The sequence below is a fragment of the Agelaius phoeniceus genome, chromosome 3 (genome assembly GCF_051311805.1).
Source record: "Agelaius phoeniceus isolate bAgePho1 chromosome 3, bAgePho1.hap1, whole genome shotgun sequence".
Lineage (NCBI taxonomy): Eukaryota > Metazoa > Chordata > Aves > Passeriformes > Icteridae > Agelaius > Agelaius phoeniceus.
Genome location: NC_135267.1, coordinates 14,459,574 through 14,480,809, shown reverse-complemented (window position 1 = coordinate 14,480,809; position 21,236 = coordinate 14,459,574). Strand labels below are relative to the sequence as shown.

The following is a 21,236-nucleotide window of genomic DNA, read 5'->3' as shown; positions in this document are numbered from 1 at the left end:
TATTCTTGTTTTTATCTCAGTAGAGTTCAGACAAACTTAAATGAAAGTGCACTTATAGATCTCACATTTATTAGCAAGGTCTCTGGGCCTGTAAGTATTCCAGAACTTCAATATCTATTAATAAACCAGTGGCAGAGTGGGACTGCTATCTGCTGACAAGACAGCCTTGATAATACAACAGCAAAGCTATGATTATAAAAGCAGTTGAGTTTCCAGTGTAGATCTCTTAACACTCCATTTTGCAACATTTGAAGTTTGCCAAGCATAAATATGACGATTTTGAGATATTACAGCCACTTAAAATCCTTGAAAACCTCTGAGCCTAAAGTGAGAGCACAGAAAATCCTCAGTAAGGATGTGCCTTTTGTTATGACTACAACGTTGACTATTTGTGCTGAAACTGCATCATGAGTAAGAGGTCAACACCCACAGCTCAGAAAAGCAAGGCCTAAGTAGGATCTCCAATCCATCTGTTTTCTTGTAAAGTAGGTCTTGTTTCTTTTGCTGTGCATGGACATTTAGACATTGTTCAACACTAGGGTACTCCCTTTGCCTCTAAGAACTTCTGGGAAGACAGGTACACTCAAAATGCTATGCCAGCTGTGACCAGATTTTTTCATGGAGACAACACTATCTAAGTTGTCTTGCTTACATCACATGAGTTTTGTATCTCTATGAAGATACTGTGTTTAGAATAACAACAACTGCATTAAACAAATTTCTACTTCAGCACTGTCTCTAGATACATTTTTATACTGACAGTCCTGTTTCTGCAAGCGCCAGACTTGACTGTGTTGGACACAGTCAAGCTCTGAGCACTAAACCTTAGAATGCTAGACTCTAGTTACACCAATTACACACTATGCAGGTCCACATCTCCCATATGTAAAACAGCAATACAATCCTTGCTAACATCTCCCCAAAGGTGTTGTGAGGATTAAAGATTTGAATAGCACTTTATTAATTCAAAGGGCTATGTCTAACACAGCAGATGTGGTACTCACTTCTGTGAGCCATCACTGGGCACCTTTTTACAATGGATAAGCTGCTTATACTTTCTGCATTGGGTGAGAAATGCTATTTCTCCCAAAACATGTGATTTGATCCCCAGTTATTAGTAAGTGTTGCAAAAACAACAAAAAATACCTTGACTTCAGAATAGTTAAATGCATAAAGGGAGGAGGAACAACTAGACTTACAGAAACAAAAATCTTTATGGTTGCCAAATTCACAAAAAAGAGATAGAGGCAATCTTTTGAAATATATTGTCTTCCGAAAATTTCCAGTGCCCAGTGCCTGCTATGGTGAAAGGCAAAGTTACCACAATACTACCTGAATACAGCAGAAGGTGCCCTGGTGCTCCATGGTAGATTTTAAGGTCCCTGAATTATCCCCAGGAGACCCAAGCCCAGGAGGATAATTATGAACAAACCAGTATCTAGCAAAGTACTGCAAAAACCTGAGACCCAGGCTGTCATACTGATAAAACTACACAAAACTCCACTTCCACACAAACTTTTTAAGGAAAACAGGGTGATTATTACTTTAAAAGAAAGATGTTAATCTACAAATAAAAGCACAGGGACTGTTTCAGCAGTCTTGGATGCCTGTTAGGTGCAGACTCTACAAGCTGGCCTCATCAAATTTGTTATGGATCTATATGAAGAAACTTAATTCCTGTAGAGAATTTAGCAGGCGACAATGAAAAAACAGCAGCAATATTTTTGAGTAATTCTGAGAGTCAAACAACACTGTAGTATATAGAGACTGCTGAGCCCGTTATTAAAGCACACAAGCTACCCTAGATCACACCTACCTTACTTTTACAGGGACCCCTGACAGATGAAAGATACACCTGAAATAATTTCACTATGTGAATTTCACAGAAGAAAAGCTACCTTCCAATTTTATACAATAACTGAATGTCACTTCCTGTGTAACAGGCACAGGTCACAAATGAAATGTTAAACATCGATGAGTGCAACATCACTAGCCTATGTTAAGAAAAAAACCCCTGTTTATCCTTACAGCTCACAGAGCTGTAAATTTAGCAAATCATTAAGAGTGGTATGATCATTATATATAAAATGGCTCAGTTTGGTGGCAGAAGGTGAAAGCAGGGGCATAGAGACCTAAAAGAAAGATTAGAATTAACAGTTCTCTCTTGACAACTATGCTTGCCACCCATACTAAAGTGGGTGGCAAAATGGGCGGCGAAACTTTAAAGTCCTGAATAAATCTATCCCGTTTAAATAAAACTCCACAGTCAGGTATCCAGCAGCAGGGCCGGCAGGAGTAAGCTGGCACCTCCGCTCCCAGCCAGACCGCCTTTGTTCGCTGGTGCCAGCCGCTGCAGCATCCACGGGAGCACAGAAGCCCCGCTCAGGTACACCGGGGGGGTCGCGGCATCCCGGCGCACCCGCGAAGCCTCCGCGGGCCCCTCCGCAGCGCAGCGCAGCGCCGGGCAGGAGAACCGCGGGGTCTGCGTGGCGGGGCCAAGCTGGCCGCGCCCGGGGAGCCAGGGGGACGGCGGGACCCTCACTCACCTCTTCCACCTCGATCTCTTTGTAGTCGATTTCTTCGAAGTTGAGGACCGGGGGGGTTTCAATCATTTCAGCGGAGGCGGCAGCGGACATGCCTCCTCTTTCACCGCAGGGAGGAGAGGGGGCCGGGGTTACGCGAGGGTCCGGCACCGGGCAGCCGAGGGCCGGAGCCGGGGCTACGCGGGGCTCGGCGGCGGTTCCTGGCGCAGGTCGGGGCGGGCCTGGCCGAGGCGCCGCCGGGGCCGCATCCGCGGCGGCCTCGGGCCTCACTGGCGGCGGGCACAGGCCCCGGCGCCGCCGCTGCGCATCCCGCGCCCTCCCGCACCCCCGCGGGGCGCCGCGCCGACTGCCCTAGGCCGCGGCCTCTGCGCAGCTTGGGACCGCCTCGGCCACGCGTCCCCGGGCGAGAGAATGCGGCGCCCCCGGGGCCGCAGCCGGGCTCCGCCGCCAGCCCCAGCGGCGGCAGCCGGAGAGGGGGCCGCGGCGGGGGTGGGGGAGCCGCTCAGAGCCGCGCCGCGGCCGCCGCCGCTGACATCAGAGCCGCTTCCTGCTGCCCCGGCCGAGGAGGGAGGGACGGAGTGAAAGAGTAAGGAAGGGAGGGAGGGAGCGCCAGGCGGGGGCGGGCGGGGAAGCGCCGGCAGCAGCGGCCTCTCGGGCGGCCGCGGCGGGGCCACGGCCTGGCGGCGGCACCGCCCCCGCCCCGCCCCGCCGCCCGCTGCCGCCAGGGGGAGCAGCCGCGGTCCCCGCCCGGCGCCGCTTCCTGTTCCTGCCGCCAGCCGGAGCCGCCGGGCGCGGAGCGGAGCTGCGGGCAGCGCCCCGGCCGCGCGTCCCAGCCGGGGCTGCAGGGCACAGTCCGGCGGGGCTCCCCGCGTTCCGGGCGGGCACGGCCCCCTCCCGGGGCTGCGTGTCACCGCCATGCGAGGGCCGGGCGCAGGCCCTTCCCCTGTATATGTGCTTGTATCTGTCCAGGGCAGGAGGTGTTGTACGGGGTCTTGGGACGAGGGCAGGCCTTGTGCTCCTCAGCGGTGCTTTTTCAGGGGAAACCTGTGTGTAGGAGGGTGACTGTGGAGTGGAGTGGAGAAGAATGGAGCGGTTAATGTAAACACATAGTAATAAAAGGATAGGGAATGAACGTATACCTTAACCGCTCCCTATCCAAGGGAGTCTTGACCCACTCTTTGCCAGGGCTGTCTGCTGCTCCCGCTTCTGCTTTTGGCTGCAGCACCCACCCCATTAGTGTTTCAGTTGTAAATGTCTCAGACTGATGCTTCAGGGCAGTCCATGGTGTGAAATCAGTGCTGAGATGAGTGAATAGAGCTGCTGTGTTCCCCTGAAACAGCTGTGCTTCATTTTGATATGTTTAGCCTTCAGGCTATATATAAAAAGTTATGTTATTGTACAATACTATTAATAGTCTGTAATTTTAGTAGATCTAGTAAGCTTTCCTAGATCTTCCTCTGCTAGCATGCTAGTGAATGTCTGTTCCTCACAAGGAAGTCTCATAAATGTAGAGAGATCTGGTTTACACAGCTAGCCTGAGAAAGCTGCTTAAACAGTTAACTAGGAAAAAAAAAATCAAGAATGAATATGGGAAGTGACCTAATCTTATGGTGGCTCAGCTGTTGTTAGAAAAGCCAAAGTGAAAGTACCTCTATCTGAGCTGCTGCACTTTGTGACAGGTTGCTATTAAGGCTTGTTTGCTCCCCTCTTGTATTTTTCTGTCAGCTTTTGTAATTTGTCCAGGATTCTCAGATGTACACCAATCCAGAAATCCCAGCCAAGGAGTCACAGTCTGTGTTGACTCTGTTGCATGCAAGATGAAACTCGTATGCAGGGCTGGTGGGGTTGGTGCAATTACATTGCCCATGCAATCTGTGTGTGCGTGGGGAGCAGACTCATGCTGAATGTGCTGAGTTTCTACTGTTGCTTTTTGATTTTCTGATATGGTTTGGTGTAGAAAGATCTAAAGAATCTTCTGTTAGTCCAAGTACCACAAAATCTGGCTAATATCTGCTTCATCCAGCAGTGGGGTTATCCAGAGCCCCTACTTTCTCAGCTTGTTTACAGGTTTGGATGTTCATACTGACCCTGGCACCCCCTTATACCCAGTGAAGCATTTGATTTTCGTTTCCTCAAAATCCACTATTAGTACTCATCTTAGTCATGCTGGGACACAGTCATAAAGAACCATGTTTATACCTGCACCTCACAACTTCTCATAGGAAAGTGTAAGCAGCTGCTGCTGTCTCACCTGCTGGAGTGTGCAATATATCGATTATTGGAAGATTAGGAATATGGATTTATGAGGTATTGAGAAAACTGAAAGTCCAATGAAAACCAGACTCCTTTCAGTCTGGTCCATACTGGCTTCATACTGCTGCATGAAATGCTTCAGTTCTCTAAACACTTGTAGATCAAGACAAGGAACACCTGAAGTCAACTGAAGCCAAGGATAAAGCATGAATGAAAAGAAAGGAAGCTGTGAAAATCTATCATTGGATGCTTGAAATCCATCATCTTGATACTTAGTTGCAATCATGAGCACGATCTCAGGCCAAAAGCTTAACATTTTATTTCTTTTTTGGGCACATTTGCATTGGGAAAGGTGAACTACATCAGTAGTTTTTTTTAAGAAAGATGGCCAAGTGGGTGGTTGTGCTTTAGGGGGTGGCAGTTGGTGATCTCTGTTAAATGTAACTGAATATTTGGCTTTTTGTTATGTTTCACAGGCCTCTCTTTAGGGTATGTATCAGGCAGATGGCAGTTGCAGTCTTCTGTTTTTCAGTGGAGAGATTTTTCTGTTACCTTTGTTACATTTTGTTGATGGGTATTAAGACAGCAGAAGAGAGCATTCCAATTATAGTTGCTTGTAAGGTTCATTTCCTTTCAGAAATTGATGTGGAAATATGTATCTCAAAAATAATGAGCTCTTTCTTTGTGAAAGCAGAGTCATCATCATTATCAAAATGTCACTGCTGTGAAGATCAGGAGGGGTTTTAAGGATGTAGTAATTTTGATATTACTTTTTTTTTCTTCTTTCCTGACTGACATAGTCTTAATTAGTTACGATTAGCTATTTTGTGGACTGGGTATTGCTTGTACAGCCCCAAAATATTTATTCAACAGATACATGAGAAAAAGGAAAAGAAAAGCTGTACCTGCTGTGCTTATCTTGGAGAAAAACTGCTCTTGTGTTTAGAAGAAAAACCTAGACCCTGGGAAATCCACATTCTGGGTCTCAGCCTCTTTAACATTGGAAAGTGGTTACATTGCCTGGAAGGTTGCTTAAAGACTGTTGGAAAGGTCTGGGTACCATGGCCAGAGTGTGCACAAATACTCCAACCTGAGACAGCTGCTGTGGAGCTTTTTGTCACACCTGTCCTAGAGGGTAGGGCTGTGCTTTTTTCAAAAGAGACAGCAGTAAGTCTGATGCAAAATATAAACAAAGTCCACCTGGACAGCTTAACAGACCTGAGGTTTAGCCCTAATATCTGCATATGCTAGTGAAAATGTATCCAATATAATATGGAATTGTACAGCTTAGAATTTTGACACATTTTCATGAATACAGACAAAGGCACAAATACATTATCCTGACTACCCTTCGTCCACCTCCCTTAAAATTTCTCTGACAATTTTTAAAGAGGGGTGAACAAACATTATTTCCCACTGACTTGATTTAGAAAAAAGCTAAGTGATTTCTTCTTCCAAAAGACTTTATCTTGTGTTGTTTTTTCAGTATATGCATTAAAAAAAAATTGGTTAAAATGTCTCACTTTAGGTGATTGAAGGTTGAAACTAGAAAACAGTGGTGGAACATACTGGGTGGTATCTACAACTGGAATGCCTACAACAAAAAAGGTTTCCTTCTAGATTAAGCACAGGAATATGTTTCTGCCAAGTCTGACTCTATTTTGTCCCTGTTAAATATTGTCCTGTAAATATGAAGTTATTTCAGTTTGTGGGAACCCTCTGTTATTAAAGAGCAGGTTCCTGGTGACTGTAGTATGGAGAACACTGTGAAACACGCGTGTCCCACAAATTCCTGTCACAGCTGGAAGGCACCCCAGAGAAGCCTGCTGCTCCTTACAGTGCAGGTACACTAGAAATATCTCATGAGGACAAATCACTGTGATGATACTGAGAGACTTCTGTTTCTCTGCATGGCTGAGTTGTTGCCTAATCTACTCTTCTTGTGCAACTCCTTTGGCTTGTACATTAATATTTCTCAAGAGCAGGTTGCAATATTGTGTGTGTGTCAGATTCCACTTTGAATCTCAATGATTTCTTCAATTATGTCCTGCAATAATGGTTGCAGTCTTGGGAAACAGAACAAGGGTGTCTTCTGCCAAATACACTGAGATAGCACCCCCAGCATGCTTCATGTATTTTTATTGCTTCTTTTGCAGTCCGGGAAGACTTCCCCATAGTATGTAAAATCTTCTAAATAGCTATTAATTCCTTCAGTCGTGGTGTTCCCTATTATTTGTGATAAAATACATCTATTAAAAAAAACAAACTAAAAAAGCCTTGCAAAATAAATGCATGAGCTGCTTTGCTAAATAGCAAACTCAGTTGTATGCAAGGAATTGTATTCACTTTAGTAAAAAGAAAAGTTCTGTTGTATGAGTATTACAGAAACTCAAACGATCACATTTGTTTCTGCACTTTATTTTGCCTCCTAGTCTGGGACATGTTAGATCTCCCAGAGTTTTCCAGCAGTCTAAACCACCAAGAGAGCCAGGAAAGTCAAATAATGCAGCCACTGTGCATTAAGGGCTCAGCAAAGGTGAGAGACTACCTAGATTCAGTCCTGTAAACAAACAAACACATTTTCTCTGGCACAGCTATCAGCAGCTGGGCTTGGCTAAGTGGCCAGGGGGAGAAAGATAGTAACAAACTTAGCACAGAGAAGAAGGAGACAGATGGCTGTAGACAGGCTGATCTTGATCTGAGAGGTCTGAAAGATATGGTACATGAAATTGCTGATAGAAGATGTGTTAGGCAGAGGCGTAAAGGTAGGTAGCTATAAAGTTGCAAAGGTATTTTAGAAAGATGCAAGAACAGATCCAGACATCTAAGTGTCTTTTGCTCTGCTCTCAGTAGGCTTTAAAATAAAATGTAATGGAGAGAATAATAAAGAGCATGGAGGTAAATGGAATGAAATGTCACATCTTTTTAATCAAAGGTCAATTATCTCCGATTAACAAAAGATCATTTTTGATATATTCAGTGATATTTTTAGGCAAGGAAAATGGATAGAACTATTCTATCTTGAATGTATTTGATATATTGACTTGTGGGAAATTGTTAATTAAGCTGGACATGATAAGAATCATTAAAAGAACTGAAAATGGGTAAAGAAAGTAGGGGAGTGGTTAGGAGACAGTAGAGACTATTAAAAGGGAAGTATTGCAATGAAGTTACTAATAAAATCTTTTTTTCAGGATTGAATTTTGAGAGAAAGCTTCTTAGTAATTTCATTAACAGTGTTGATAAGAGAATTAGGAGTATGACAGTGATTCTGAAGACATAAGTTTAGACAGCATAGTTAATGGAGAGAAGGATAAGAATATCAAATGGGAGAAATAAGATGACTCCAAGGATAAGAGAAATAAAGTGGCTAGTATTTAAAATATTAGAATACACGTTCATAAATTAATTTGAGAACTCATGACATCTTGTTATCCTGTGAAAGGTTTACGAAGAAGAGGTGAAGAAGATTACAACTTGCATGCTTTAACTGGTTTTAGGAGGACTGTGAGTGTTGTAGGTAATGCACCTAGAAAATGTGCAAGCTTATATATCCCGTTTGACATATCCAATAAAGCTATAAAAGTTTATGCAGACCTCATCTGAAAGGCTCTACTGTGTTGGTACCTGCTTTCCAAGAAAAATGAATTGAGACCTAACTAGTTGCAGAAAAAAGCTACAAAGATGGTCAAGATAAGAGAGGGCTTACCACAGAGGGGAATATAAAACAACTTGGCATGTTTAATCTTGCGAAGCAAAGGCAGAGAGGATATATGTTGCCTCTGTTTAAAGAGATTGGAAAGATAAAGATATTGTGAATGTAAACAGTACTGATGGAAAGTGATATTCAAGTAAAAGGAAACTCCTTTTTGCACAAGAACCCTGTTAATGCATGCAGATTGGAGACCTGTAAATATTCCTTGCAAATGGGGCAAGTCACTTCACTGGATGGTCCTGATTAATGAAATAATTTATTTGTCATAACTATCTGTGAAAGCAAAGTATTGTATTAATTTCCTAAGGAGGTATCTTCTAATCATATGTTGAATAAAAATGTGCTATTAAAGGTGTAAATAATGTAACAAATTCTTATCGCGGTATTTCTTTACCTGAATATAGATTGGAATGAACTGCATGTTCTTAAGATCAAGTAAGTATTGCATTGAATTGTGAGAGTAAGGTGGTATTCTAAAGAAGGAAGTGAAATTGGAAGTAGGAAAAATTATTGGTATTTTATTTCTTGGGGAAGTAATATCATTATCTTTCATTTTAAAGCTTCTAATGAATGAATTAGAGCATGTGAAAGGAATTGTTGCAGGTGTGATTTTTAACACAATATTGTGAAAAGGATTTTACAGCCTTGTGTGTTTTATACAAGACACAAAAGTGGGTGGAGCATCACAAAATATGGGAGCAGTGGACTGGAAATAAGAGGGGAAACTGTTCATGATCTTCATCACAAAATGGGCATAAGACATGTAGACTGAGAGCTCATACACTAAGGCTCCTGTGTATGAGGAACTTACCTTCAAAATTTTTCTTTTAGAAGATCTGTTCTACTATTTAAATGAGAAACAGGAATAGATACTCTTTCTGGTTTCATACCAGCTAAAGCTGACAGAAATACAGAACATACAGAGCTCTTGGTCAAATGGAGAACTTGTATGAAGAAAGTCTGAAGCAGTTAGTCCTTTTCTCCCTGAGAAGAAAAGGCTCAAGAGAGGATCTCATCACAAGTATCCTAGCACTTAAAGGGCTTCTCCAGAGGATGGAGTCCCTCTCTTCATAGGGAAGAAAAGGTACAATGGGTGCTAGTTGTGCCAGGTTTCGTCTTGATGCAAGAGAGAATTTTTTTACAATGAGAATAACCATTGCCTAGAACAACATCCAGGTTCATGGTGAAGTTGCCTTCACTGGATGTTTTCAAGACACAACTGGACATGGTGCTAGATAATCTCATCTAGCCTCCATTTCCTGCACAAGGTTGGACCAGATAATCTTTCAAGGTTCCTTCCAACCTTGGCTGTACTATGTTCCTAAGGATATGCTAGCAAGCTGGAAACATGTCACAGGTTGATTCTTGTGTGGTCCTGTTTCATAAATACAGCCTTCTTCAGGCAATTACTGTAGCAGTTGCTTCAACAGATCAATGCAATAGATGTGATGAGCCAGTTAACTTGCTAAGACCTAATTTTTGGCATAATCTCAGCATTTCATTGTCTAATTCATTTACCTTGATGAGACCTGGCAGCATGTGCCCTCTTGGGAATCTCAATCTGTGTCCGTTGCTCTCATGAAAAGGAAGGAAAATGAACTTTAGTGAAAAAAATATATACATAGATCTCATGGTTTTGTGGTGGAAAACTCAAAACTTCAAAGCTACTCTGAAATGTTAACTTCAGGACTTGCCTACTTTTTATCTGAGAGTGCCTGTGGGTCTCCCAGACTGTGGGGCATACATGGCTAGTGGCATGGCAGGCCCTCCAAGTTCCATGTGCCTGGTGGTGGCATCTTCTAGAAAATCATCTACTTCTGGGATGTGTGCCAGATCCACTATGATGGAGATTGGGAATGTGGAGATTGAACTTGGGGAATTTGTGTGATGCCATGATTTTAGGGTGTTGGTTTGTGGAGAACCTGTTGAGAGGGAGGCATAATTTTTTTCTATCTTTCTGGCAAATTAAATGCATATTTGGAAAAGAGGGGTGCTGCCTTCACTGGGAAGAGAGCATGTGATTGTAAAAGAGTAGCTGGGTGCAGAGGCACTTTTCATGTGCATGAACCATCTCTGGCAATCAGACCCCAGTTGCTGGTACTGCCACCACTAATGGCATCTGAGCTGACTGGTATCCTGGAATAATGTATGCATTATAGGCCAGATCACCTTGTACAAATCATAGGTACGACATGCAACCCAAACAACAACCAACAATGCCAATATTGTCAGCATGCAAAAATAGAGAAAAAGTCTATAAACTGTTATACATTAACTTTCAGTTTAATCTCATCAAAATATGATTCCCTGAAAGTTAGTTCCCACTTAGTTTCAAAGTTCATTCTTTGATCAGTAAGGAGAGACAGGTGTCTTCAGAGGGCATTTCTTCCCAAATTACTCTTTGGAGATGTCTTTTTCTTTTTCTCTACTGCAAGCCCCTGTGACGAACTTCAGTTATACTTCTAGGGCTTGGTTCAGCTTCCTACTAATTATAATTTAGTGACTTTGAAGACCCCCAGGGATTCTGTGACCTCTGCATGGGGCTGGTAAATGTGATGCAGGTCATGAGCTGAAGGTCCGGGGAGCATATTCTGGGGAATCTGAGATGATGTTAGGTAGGTATGTGTGGGCAATTGGGCTGCTCACCCAATTTCTTAATGAAAGTAAGGTGAAGGGAATCCCACTATTGGGATCTCACCCCAGCCCAGGTAAAGCCAGTATCAGTCTTAGTAGAATAGCTGTACGTGGATGAGTCCTCAAACTCTAGAAGTCTAATGTCACAACCTAGCTCTGTGTGAAGAGTAAACCTGAATACAATTTTGTTAATTTCTTGTGAGTTTGTTTCTGCACTGTTCCCATCAATGGCATGTTCTCCACAGCAAGAAGAAAAGCAAGTTGAAACTTTGTTTATATATTGGAGGAAAATATAAAATAGCCCAACGAAATCCCCTAAAGAATATTCCCCTCCCCATCTCCCCCCTGCCCCATTGGTCAACATCCAAACAACTTGGGAAAGAAAGAACTAGTTGTTCTGCTTTATTAGGGATTCATTAAATTCAGAGATGCCTATAAGAAGTTATATTTAAAAGGGTGAAAATTGCATTTAATACAGCTCTTAAAATATGATGGCTGGGCAACTACTTCTTCTGACAACCAGCAATTACTTAATCATACAAATTTCTTTCACTATATGAAAGAAATGGAGAAAGGCAGATGAAAATTCCCTTTGGGGATCTGAGGATTTGATAACCTTATTTCTTCAGATGTAGTCAGGAATATTACTGTCTCTAATATCTACATCAGTTGCAGAAAAGCAATAAAAAAGTCATCTCAAAGATCCTGGCATTAGTTTATTTGTGTCATAGCCTTTAACTTTATGAAGCATTTTGTGTGGGTGGAATTTGACATGCCTGATGCAATTGTTCTCTTGATTCAGTGTAACTAGAGAAATAAATTTGAAACAAATGGAAGTCAAGTAAAGAATGTAGGCAAATGTAAAAGGATACATTTTTCTTCCAGGAAGTTTTTACAGTAGAATTCTGAAAGATTTCATCTGGAACATGGATTCTTCAAAAAGAGTAATTTGACACTGGGAGAAATCATGCATCACATACATTGCTGATGTCTGGCTCTCTTTCATTTGTCTTAGTTATAATTTTATGTTTATATGATGAGTATTTCCGGAAACTGTGCAGCGGAAGAAGTCAATGCTGAAACCATTTTTATTTCCCCACAAGGTGGTACTGTGGTACTGACTATACAGCTCTTGTTTTGGCTGTAGTTGATTTATATTTGTACCTCCTTTTGCACATGTTTTAAAGACGGATTTTTGTTTGCAAAGAAGAAAGCTTCAGTGTTAAAATCAAATGTCATTGCACAATGTTCTTAAGACTCTTTTTTTAATGTGCCTTTTCCCAAATTTTTTCTCATTAAAAATAAATTTTACTGCGAGTTGTAATTGTCAGAAAAATCTCCATTATTGTTCTTTAGATTTTTTCACCTTTTATTACATTAAAAAAATTACTTTGTTTCAGACTCCTCTGTTTTCTAACTAAACCAATAGCTATTATATGTTTGTTCAGAAATTAATCTTTTTTTGTCCCCCTTTAGTTACACATAAGTAAAGAGGTACCTACAATTAATTACAGACGTAAAAAATAATAAACATTAAGTATTTAGGAGAATGCAGTTTTTTTCTCTCCTGAAAACAGACCTAACCACTGTCAAGTACAGGAACAAAACATAATAGTTTTAATCTAGCTCTGTGGCAGTATATGGGGTTCTTCCAGCTGCTTGCAGAGGTCTGTAGGATCTATTGTGAGCAGCCCACTGTTGCATTTCATAACTTTTCTGTGGTCATGTCTATGCTTCTATACTTCTGTAGTTTGTAGTTTATAATTCATATTAGAAAGTGGAATAAGACTAGGGAACACCTGAGCCCTGGCCTGGGTCTGGGTGTCTGCATGCTGCTAAATGGTCAGCATAGTCCTTGGCAGGGCTAAGGGCTCCCCAGACAGAGTTTATCAGGGTTTGGCTGTAGCCTGTACTTTGCATGGGAGAGAGTTCAGCTGTATTGATATAGTCCAGGGATTATTGGTCTCCAGAGCAGAGGACAGACCTTGGTCCATTGCATTCATCAGTATCAATGTAGCCACTGGGATACAGTGAATTTTCCTTATGCTCAAAGCTAAGGATGGACTCGGGTAGGTTTTTGCTCAATTTTAAGAAACGCAAACTGCTGTTTTTATGGCCCAGCCTTTCATCCATTGTGTTTCTCTGTGTGGCTGTTTCTATTCAGCCCCTGTGCAAGGACATACCACAGGCAGCTTGATAAAGCAGTTACCCTACAGATGCTGGTTGTACAAGTTATCAAGTGTCATGAACAATCTATATTTAAAAGCAGGAAGGAACATAAAAATGATCTCTAGTTATATGTATTAAAAAAATACACATGGAGACTCACATTTAACTATTATTAAAAATGTTCAGTGGTCTATGCCTTATTTAGTGATATCTAAGAGCTTTCTAAGAATAAGTTATTTAGTTTTCTCTGGATATTCTATATATTCTTCATGAGTGGAAGAAATTGGAGAGCTGAGTGCTGCTATTACCTTTCAAATCTTCCTTTCAAGCAGCATCCAAGTTCTTGTGCTCCTTTGAAGGTCAGGGAGAACAACGTAGATCAGAAAAGTGAGAGACCCCAAGCAAGTCCCAAATTAAGGGGGTGCAACTATGTGGCACCATACAACCTGTTTGGAGGCAGAGTGAATGCCTTGAATCCACAAACAGGACTTGTCAATGTTAACAGCTTGCTCTTCATGGCCTCTAGGTCAGAAGATAGAACTGATCCTGCTAGGGTGGAAACACAGCAGGAGATACTCCTCTTTTTGGAAAATGTGGCTTTCCCACACTGAGACGAGGGTGTGGGAGACATGGATAAGGGGAGACAAGATAGGGACTAAAAGAACTGAAAGAACCTTGGTCTTCTGGCAAGTAGTGCTTGCAAAACAGATCTGTGGGATCTGTTACCAGCATTATGGTAATGTTATGGTGCCAGAGGTAACATGAGAGCAGGATAGGAAGAGGTATGCAAAGCACTTCTGCTCAGATATTCTGTACCTTTACGAATTGGCACCCTTTCTTTAGGCATCAGATCCCAAGCAAAGAATTTCTCTATGATTATATCTTCTCAAAGCATGAAGTTATGGTCTATTAAATGTCTGCACACCCTACTTGAAAAATGACCTATCAGCATTTTCAGCTTTTGGCTCTGCTTTTGAACAATCTCCATGTATTATTGTTGATAAAGGCTTCTTTCTTCCTACTATTTTCCCTTATCACAAAGAAGTTCCCTGAATTCTGGGACTTTCCTGCAAATGAAAATGCTTAAAATAACACTTTCTGTGGGCTTTTTTTAGATTTTCATTTTTTTCTTGATGGAGATAATAATATTAGTTCTTCATGAGAGAAAAATATATCCAGTGCCCTGGAAAAAGTGTTCTGGACCTGGTAGCAATGTCTCAAATGTGCTTGAATGAGATCTAACAAGAATAAGCATGCGTATTAGCCAGGCTCTTGAGACTGCAGGATGGGAAAAATACGCTCGAAGGAATCACACTGAAGTGGTTTGCCAGTAGTACATAGATAGGATTGCTGGTAGGGATATTTAATAACATGGGTATGGTTCTTGTTTCCAGGACTTAGAGTTCATAAAGAACAGGTGAAAAGAGATTAAATGCTTCTCCGACATCATTTTTCTATGTCAGAATTTGCTGTCAGTGCCACAAGTCATCTTTGCAGGGGGAAAAGTGAGCTACATAGCTAGGAGCAGGAAAGGGAGGCATGCCTATGCCCTATAATCTGAGAATCTTGTTTCCCATGACACTAGATCCCAGTAACAGTATTTCTTTGTTACAGAAATTCACTTCAGAGATTGAATCAAAGCCATACATAACAATTCTAAGAATCCTACTTCTGAAAGCAGAGGAATATCGCACAAAGAGTAGCAGATGTTGAAAATATTTGCCCTCTGGCTTCCAGTTTTGGTTTCTATTCCTAAATGGTCCGTTTCTGAAGCCTAAGAAAACTATTAAGTTGGACTCACACCTGCACAAGCCAGACTCAACTCACATGCACTCTGAAACATCTGCAGACTCTGATGTAAAGCAACCAGGAACCCCATGTTTTATGAGCTATTTTGGGCTTTAGAGAACCTCTACTAAAGTACAGCTTTCATATTATGGAAAGAAATTGAAGGGTTGCCAATTGGAGATGACCATGAAGGGGACAGCAGGATCCAGATGAAAAGAAATCTTTTAATAATGTACTTAAGAGGGAATAGATCCAATAAAATGACCTTTGGAAAGTTTCTTATTCTCCTGTAATTTGTCAGTTGCTTTAGCCAAGTCTACAGGATGCTCCAGGGTGAAGTAACTGACCTTCAAAGCTTGGGAGTCCTTGTACTTTCCTCTTCTGTTTTTATCATTTTTTGGAAGAATTCAAACATTTATCTAGTCACCCACTGAAGAATGGATTCTGGTTTATCTAATAAAGGATAGAAATTGCTGGTCTGTTCTATCTGGAAATGGAAATGACCTCAGATAAAAGCCTTTCTTTATTAAGGAGCCAGAGACATTTTAGATCTCATTTGGCCTTCATGCCCTACTCATTCCTTGTTGTTTTATCTAGTGGTGCTTTGCTGATACAGTTATTATCCATCTCAGCTACTCTAAACATATAATATTAATTCTGCATTGTCTTTCTACCTCCAGCCCTTTTTAACAGTTAGCTCTTTAAAACCCTATAAGGCTAATTACCCTGTGATCACTCCATGTGTTTCTCACCTGAGCAGGCATCCTCTGGTTCCCTCTAAATCCACTTGCTCCATTTATTCCCTTGCTTTCTTTTTTGTTCTTGTTGCTCTTTAGAATTTGGATCCTTTTTCCAATATCAGGAAAACATTTTTGTCCTCATCTTCTGAGTATTTTTCCTATTCTTCAGGAAGCACAATAATCTCAGAAAGAGGTGAATAGACATGGAATTGAATTGATCCTGTGAGGTGGGTTCAAGACCTAGGTTGAAATATTTCAGTGAATGTCCATTTTGACATTACAGACTGTTTTCAGCATCATATAAAATGGTTGTCCTAGATTATTCTAATGATTATAATCACTGGTTTTAAAATCTGTGGGTTTTTCTTTAAAGACTCAACTCACCACTTCAAACAGTTTTCTCTTTCTCTCTTCATTAGTAATCCCCTCACATGCTCTTTGTTACAGTGTTGTTTCATCTCATGTTTGTTTGTCCTAACTAATTTAGATATTAAGTCCTTGGTGACTGACAATGTGTCTATCTATGCAAAGCACACTTAAATAAATAAATTTAATAATAATTAATAATAAATATGCCAGCTGAAAGCTGTGCATCTGAGCTAGCAAGGACGACACTGACATTGATGAATTTGTTTTCAGGAACAATGCTTGCTGTTCCCCTGCCTTGGCTCTTCAGGCAGAGCTGTTAATGGCTGTTGTGCTCTGATGGCTTCCAGGTCCCCCTCTTACTGTCCTCCCCACCAGAGAGTCACTCTGCCTTGCCCCTCATCACTGCACAATTTGAAATCCAACCTTTGGAGCTAACACTCTCTTAAAGGTGATTGAAAAACAAGAGGAAAGCGTGGAATCTGTTTTGGGGGAGATGATTCTTGAAAATTTCCCAAATCCCTGTGCACAACTAGTTCCAGTATTTCTCTTACTGACAGCAAAATTTTTGCATCCTTGTTCTCTGTGTGGAAAGTCTTTTTTTTCTCTTTCTCTCTCTTTCCCCCTTCCCCAGTTTCTTATGTGTGAAAGGTTTGCAAAGCAAGTTAGCACTTTTGTGAAACAGACTCTGTAAACCCTCGGACAGAATCATTAAAACTGGCAGGAAGGAATTCTTGTGGTGTGTGCTAACAGTGTCTAAGCTCAAACATGATTTAATCTGTTATTCCTGGTGGGCACTACCTTGTAGGAAAATAATATCATTACAGATACAATCTTTCAGCTAGTAATAAACCTCAGGAGTGGTCTGGTGGAGAAGGGGGACAAGTGAGTTTTTCCTAAGCAGAAGTAAACTGGGGAAAATGTGTCCTTCGTGTGTCTGCCTGAGAAATTGTAAATTCTGATAGAAGCAAGATATTCACAGTATATATTGCCATTTTATTTCATTGGAAATGCAAGAGATTATTTGCATGTACTTTCTCTGGTCCATTCCAGAACTCTAACTGCAATAAGCCAGGAAAAGAGTAGCTGAATAATAAGTAGCAGAGGAAGAAGAATTAGAGTAATTTCTATGATTATTAATCCATCTGAAGATGACAATTTTTGTCAGAGATGACAACATCCAGAATGAGTTCACTGTGGTAGCAGTTTTACTGTCATTAAAATCCTGAAGTATTTACTGCCACAAATAACATTTGTTCTCCCAGTTCACCCCTGGGGAGAAGGGGTTAATGTTCATGAGCTTTGTTTTTTGTAGAATCTTAATTTTTTTTAGGTAAGTATAAAACACACTTTGGAGGAAGTTGTGGGATGCTTGGTGGAATTCAGGAGCTGCAAACTAGACCACAAAGCAGTTCTTTTTCAGGCAAATAACTTTTCTTTTTACTCCGTAAGGCTTCATTGTGACAGAACTTTGTGAGGTCCCAGGAGTACTTCGAATATAAACACTGCAATCTTGAGCTTAATTCAATATTTTGTGGAGTCAGTGGAGAAAGTAATATAATTTGTTCACTGTAATCAGCTAGTAGGTATCTCTGAAGGTCTGATAACTTCATGTTCAAATAAAATGCACTGGTACAATCCAGATGGGAGTTGATGATGGCATATATAACTAATCTGGACTTGCTTAGGATGGAGTTTTTAAACCAATCAGAGATAAAAGAAAGCATTATCGATGGATATGGCTCCTTGGGAGCTTGGTGTGAGTGAGAAATCCAAACCTAAATGAAATACTGTGGGCATGCCGTGTCAAAGGAAGGTTATTGCATTGTAACTAAAACTTTTTGAAGTCTGCTGCAGAGCCTCCAACATAATCCTCTATGTCTCACAGCCTTAGGTTGTCCAGTCACTTTTCAAACACAAGTTATTTTTGGCTTCTGGGGTTGAGAGGCCCGTGTATTTGCCTTCCCCCATTCCCCAGCATTTCCCACAACAACAGCAGAGGTATGGCCACTTGTGGCACCTTTTCCATTTTTCAGTGCTGTGTGATCCATTAGCAGTTTGGGGTTGCTGTCAGTGGGCTCAGCCACCACGGAGGTGCAGCCATGATTTGAGCAAGAGTGATGTATAGTGAAGGCTGCACGGTGCTGTGTGTCACTGCTGGATTATTGCCTGTATTGGCTGGCCCAACCATTTCATGGCTGCACAAAGATGCTAACAAAGTCTTGAGAGAGAATTATTTCCTGCAGAGCCCTGTCTTTTAAGAATTCTGTTGAAGGATAAGCATTTTCCTCCTTGGTACTTGTTAGGTGCTTCTAACACTGAATAAGCAATGTTTTAGCCTGTTCCTCATGACTTTTTCTTCTAATCAGGACAGCAATACCTGTCAGATCTTTTAGCAGGCTAAATTTGCAGTTTATCCCAGGTTCTCATATGCACTGTATTGAGGATCCCCTGAGCTTTATGTGAAGCAGAGAAATGCTATGTAATGGTCTTCTAATTTTTTGTTCCTTTTGACAGCTAAATACTGAGTCATTGTGAATAAGACTCATCTGCCCAAGCACAGCTGTCTGTAACTGAGCTAATTGTCTTTCTTCATTAATTACTGAAGAAAACTAGGCACTTCTGGGATGCAATTTGTTTCATACCAGAGGAGACACCTCAAAAAATACAAGAGGTCTTATGACTTGCTAGTTTCAAAAATTGTGACCTAATTAGATCGCTATAATTAGTTCGGGCCATGGGAAAGACTGTTAAGGCTTAGGGAACAACAGATAACTATTTATAGCTTTACTTGTTAAGAGGAATCCTGGTAATCAATATTTCCATGTTTTCAAATGCTTTACAGGAATTGTGTTTCTCATAATTTCTGTCCTTTTTTTTCTCTAGAAAAAAGCAGTGACAGGATTCCTTTCTTTCCAATTCAAATGTAACTTCCATCCATATTTTGAAAAAGCAATTCTACCCATGGATCCCTCAGAATGAATGAGCTGAAACTGAAAGGTGTGTGTGACTCAGACAAATGCAATGGGCTCAAGACAGGACTAACTGGATGCTATTTTATCAGTAATACAGGAGGTCAGAATAAATGACTTGGTAGTCCCTTCTAGCCTTAAAATCTATTAAAAAACCTGAACAAGTTCAGTAAAAATATAATCGTGTTTTACAGAAATTACTTTAAAACCCCAAAGAATTAATAGTCACTAATAGTCTTTTTATGATGTTTTCACTATATATTTCTAGTGCAAGAAATCCTATAGAGAGGGTTTTTTCTTTTTAAATTGATGATGTGATGGGCAAAAAAAATGTCCTCATTTGAATTGTCAGCCCTGGCATAGCAAAAAAGCTTGTTTCCTAGTGTGGATGCCTCTTACACATTTGCAAGTAGGAAGAACAGTAATTTAGAAATGAGAGGGGGATCTCATTTTGCCATGAATTTTCAAAGCATCACTCTGTGTATCATTTAGACAACCTTTGGCTCTGACTGCTGAGTACAAATGCATCAGCCAGTGTGTGTGGGCAGTGTGAGCCTTTCAATTTTCCTACTGTATAATAATAAAAAAACAAATGGTGGTGAAGCCAGCATTTAGGTCTAGAGAAAGAAGCTGTGATAATGCCATGAATCCTTGCACTCAGGGATCAACAATGATGGCATACAAAGCAGGCATAATGACAGGCAGATTTTTGCTTATCGGGTGTTGATCTGAGCCACAGGCACATTTATCCAATCTTATTTTTATCTTGCAGCTCCTGTACCCTGACTAATACCTTTAAGAAAAAGAGTGGTTCTTTAAAACATGGTAACTCAAGCCTATAGGAATTAACACATTTGAAAACAAGTTAATTCTTTTGGGTTAATATCACAGATTTCTGGCCTTTCTTCCTTCCTCTTATTCCCCTCAGCTATATCTGTTTTATTTTTTAATGTAATATATTGTACTGCAGAGGCTGTAGTTTCAATTCATGCTAGTGAGAAAGAATAGAAATCCAGAGCTGTTGCACTACTGTGTGCCTTCTGGGGATCCCTGTAGCAAATGTGTCTGGAGAACTTCCCTTCATAGAATATAGCTTATTCATTATTGCTGATAAGAGACATGAATAAACATCCCATAATATAAATACCTACTCTGCACACACAAACAAGTTTTTAATGACAAAACCTATGTTTTTTATTGCTTTTATTAGCACTACTGCACAGAGACAGGACTAAGATTTGCTCTTACAAATTTTATTTGAGGTGAGACATGGGTATTTAAAGAAGATCAAGTGTGGAAAGAGAAGATGATTTCAGTAATTTTTAATAATCAGACCATTGCATTCAGGTTTACAGGCTGGTTGTAGATAATATGATGGTCCAAATTAAGAGAATTAGGAATGAGAACTGTCAGAAACACAGTAATAAGTAGGGAAAGAGTCAAGCTTCTAATCCCATTACCGTATTCACAGATAAAAAATAGTCAATTCAGTGGTACATAAACATAGACATGTTGACTCTAGAGAAACTTGGCAAGGCCAATCACATGAGGAGAATAATAATTCTGATGGCATAAACCCTGCATGGTAAATTGGCTCAAGGAAGATTTTCTTAACTGCTCAAGACTCAGAAAAAATTTTCTGTCCAAAGGGCTTAAAGGGTAAGGCATTATTTTTAGGTTTATATGACTTGAACTATGGAAACTCTAAATTCTAGAAAAATTTTTCAAAATATGCTGATGATGATGCTTAGTGATGTGAAGAGAAATGCGATAGTGCTGGTAATGATACTGTTGTATAATCTTTTCCTCTGGGTTAAAGGGCCCAGAACTTGAATCAAAAGTGTGGGTATGCCATAGCAATGCCCACAGTACCCCCCCAGCCCTGCTAGGCTTGGAATTCTATCAATATTCCTGTGACATTTGGATCCAAAATGGAGCACAAATTATATGAGGGCTGAAGACTGTTTATTGTTGCTGGAGTAGTAAGACACAAATTAATAAAGAAAGCAGCAGCAACAAAATGCTGCCGGTCACAATTTGTGATATAAAATTAAAG

The 21,236-nt window shown here is 40.8% G+C and overlaps 1 protein-coding gene and 1 long non-coding RNA gene across 11 annotated transcripts in view; one reads left to right on the top strand and one right to left on the bottom strand.

Moving 5' to 3' along the window:
- MAP3K7 (mitogen-activated protein kinase kinase kinase 7) overlaps window positions 1–2,991 on the bottom strand; it is a 48,838-nt gene extending 45,847 nt beyond the window's left edge. For 3 of the 7 annotated variants that reach the window (XM_054628762.2, XM_054628764.2, XM_054628766.2), the window contains exon 1: window positions 2,547–2,984. In XM_054628762.2, coding sequence (XP_054484737.1) covers window positions 2,547–2,636 — 90 coding nt within the window. In that variant the 5' untranslated portion in view covers window positions 2,637–2,984. Of the gene's footprint in view, window positions 1–2,546 lie in introns of all 7 variants that reach the window. The other 4 variants (XM_054628767.2, XM_077174751.1, XM_077174752.1 and 1 more) reach the window with 3 other exon arrangements.
- The window catches only part of LOC143693501 (uncharacterized), a 146,160-nt gene continuing 126,953 nt past the window's right edge, over window positions 2,030–21,236 (top strand). For all 4 annotated transcript variants that reach the window (XR_013181223.1, XR_013181224.1, XR_013181222.1 and 1 more), the window contains exon 1: window positions 2,030–2,386. This is a non-coding gene — a long non-coding RNA (uncharacterized LOC143693501). The remainder of the gene's footprint in view (window positions 2,387–21,236) is intronic.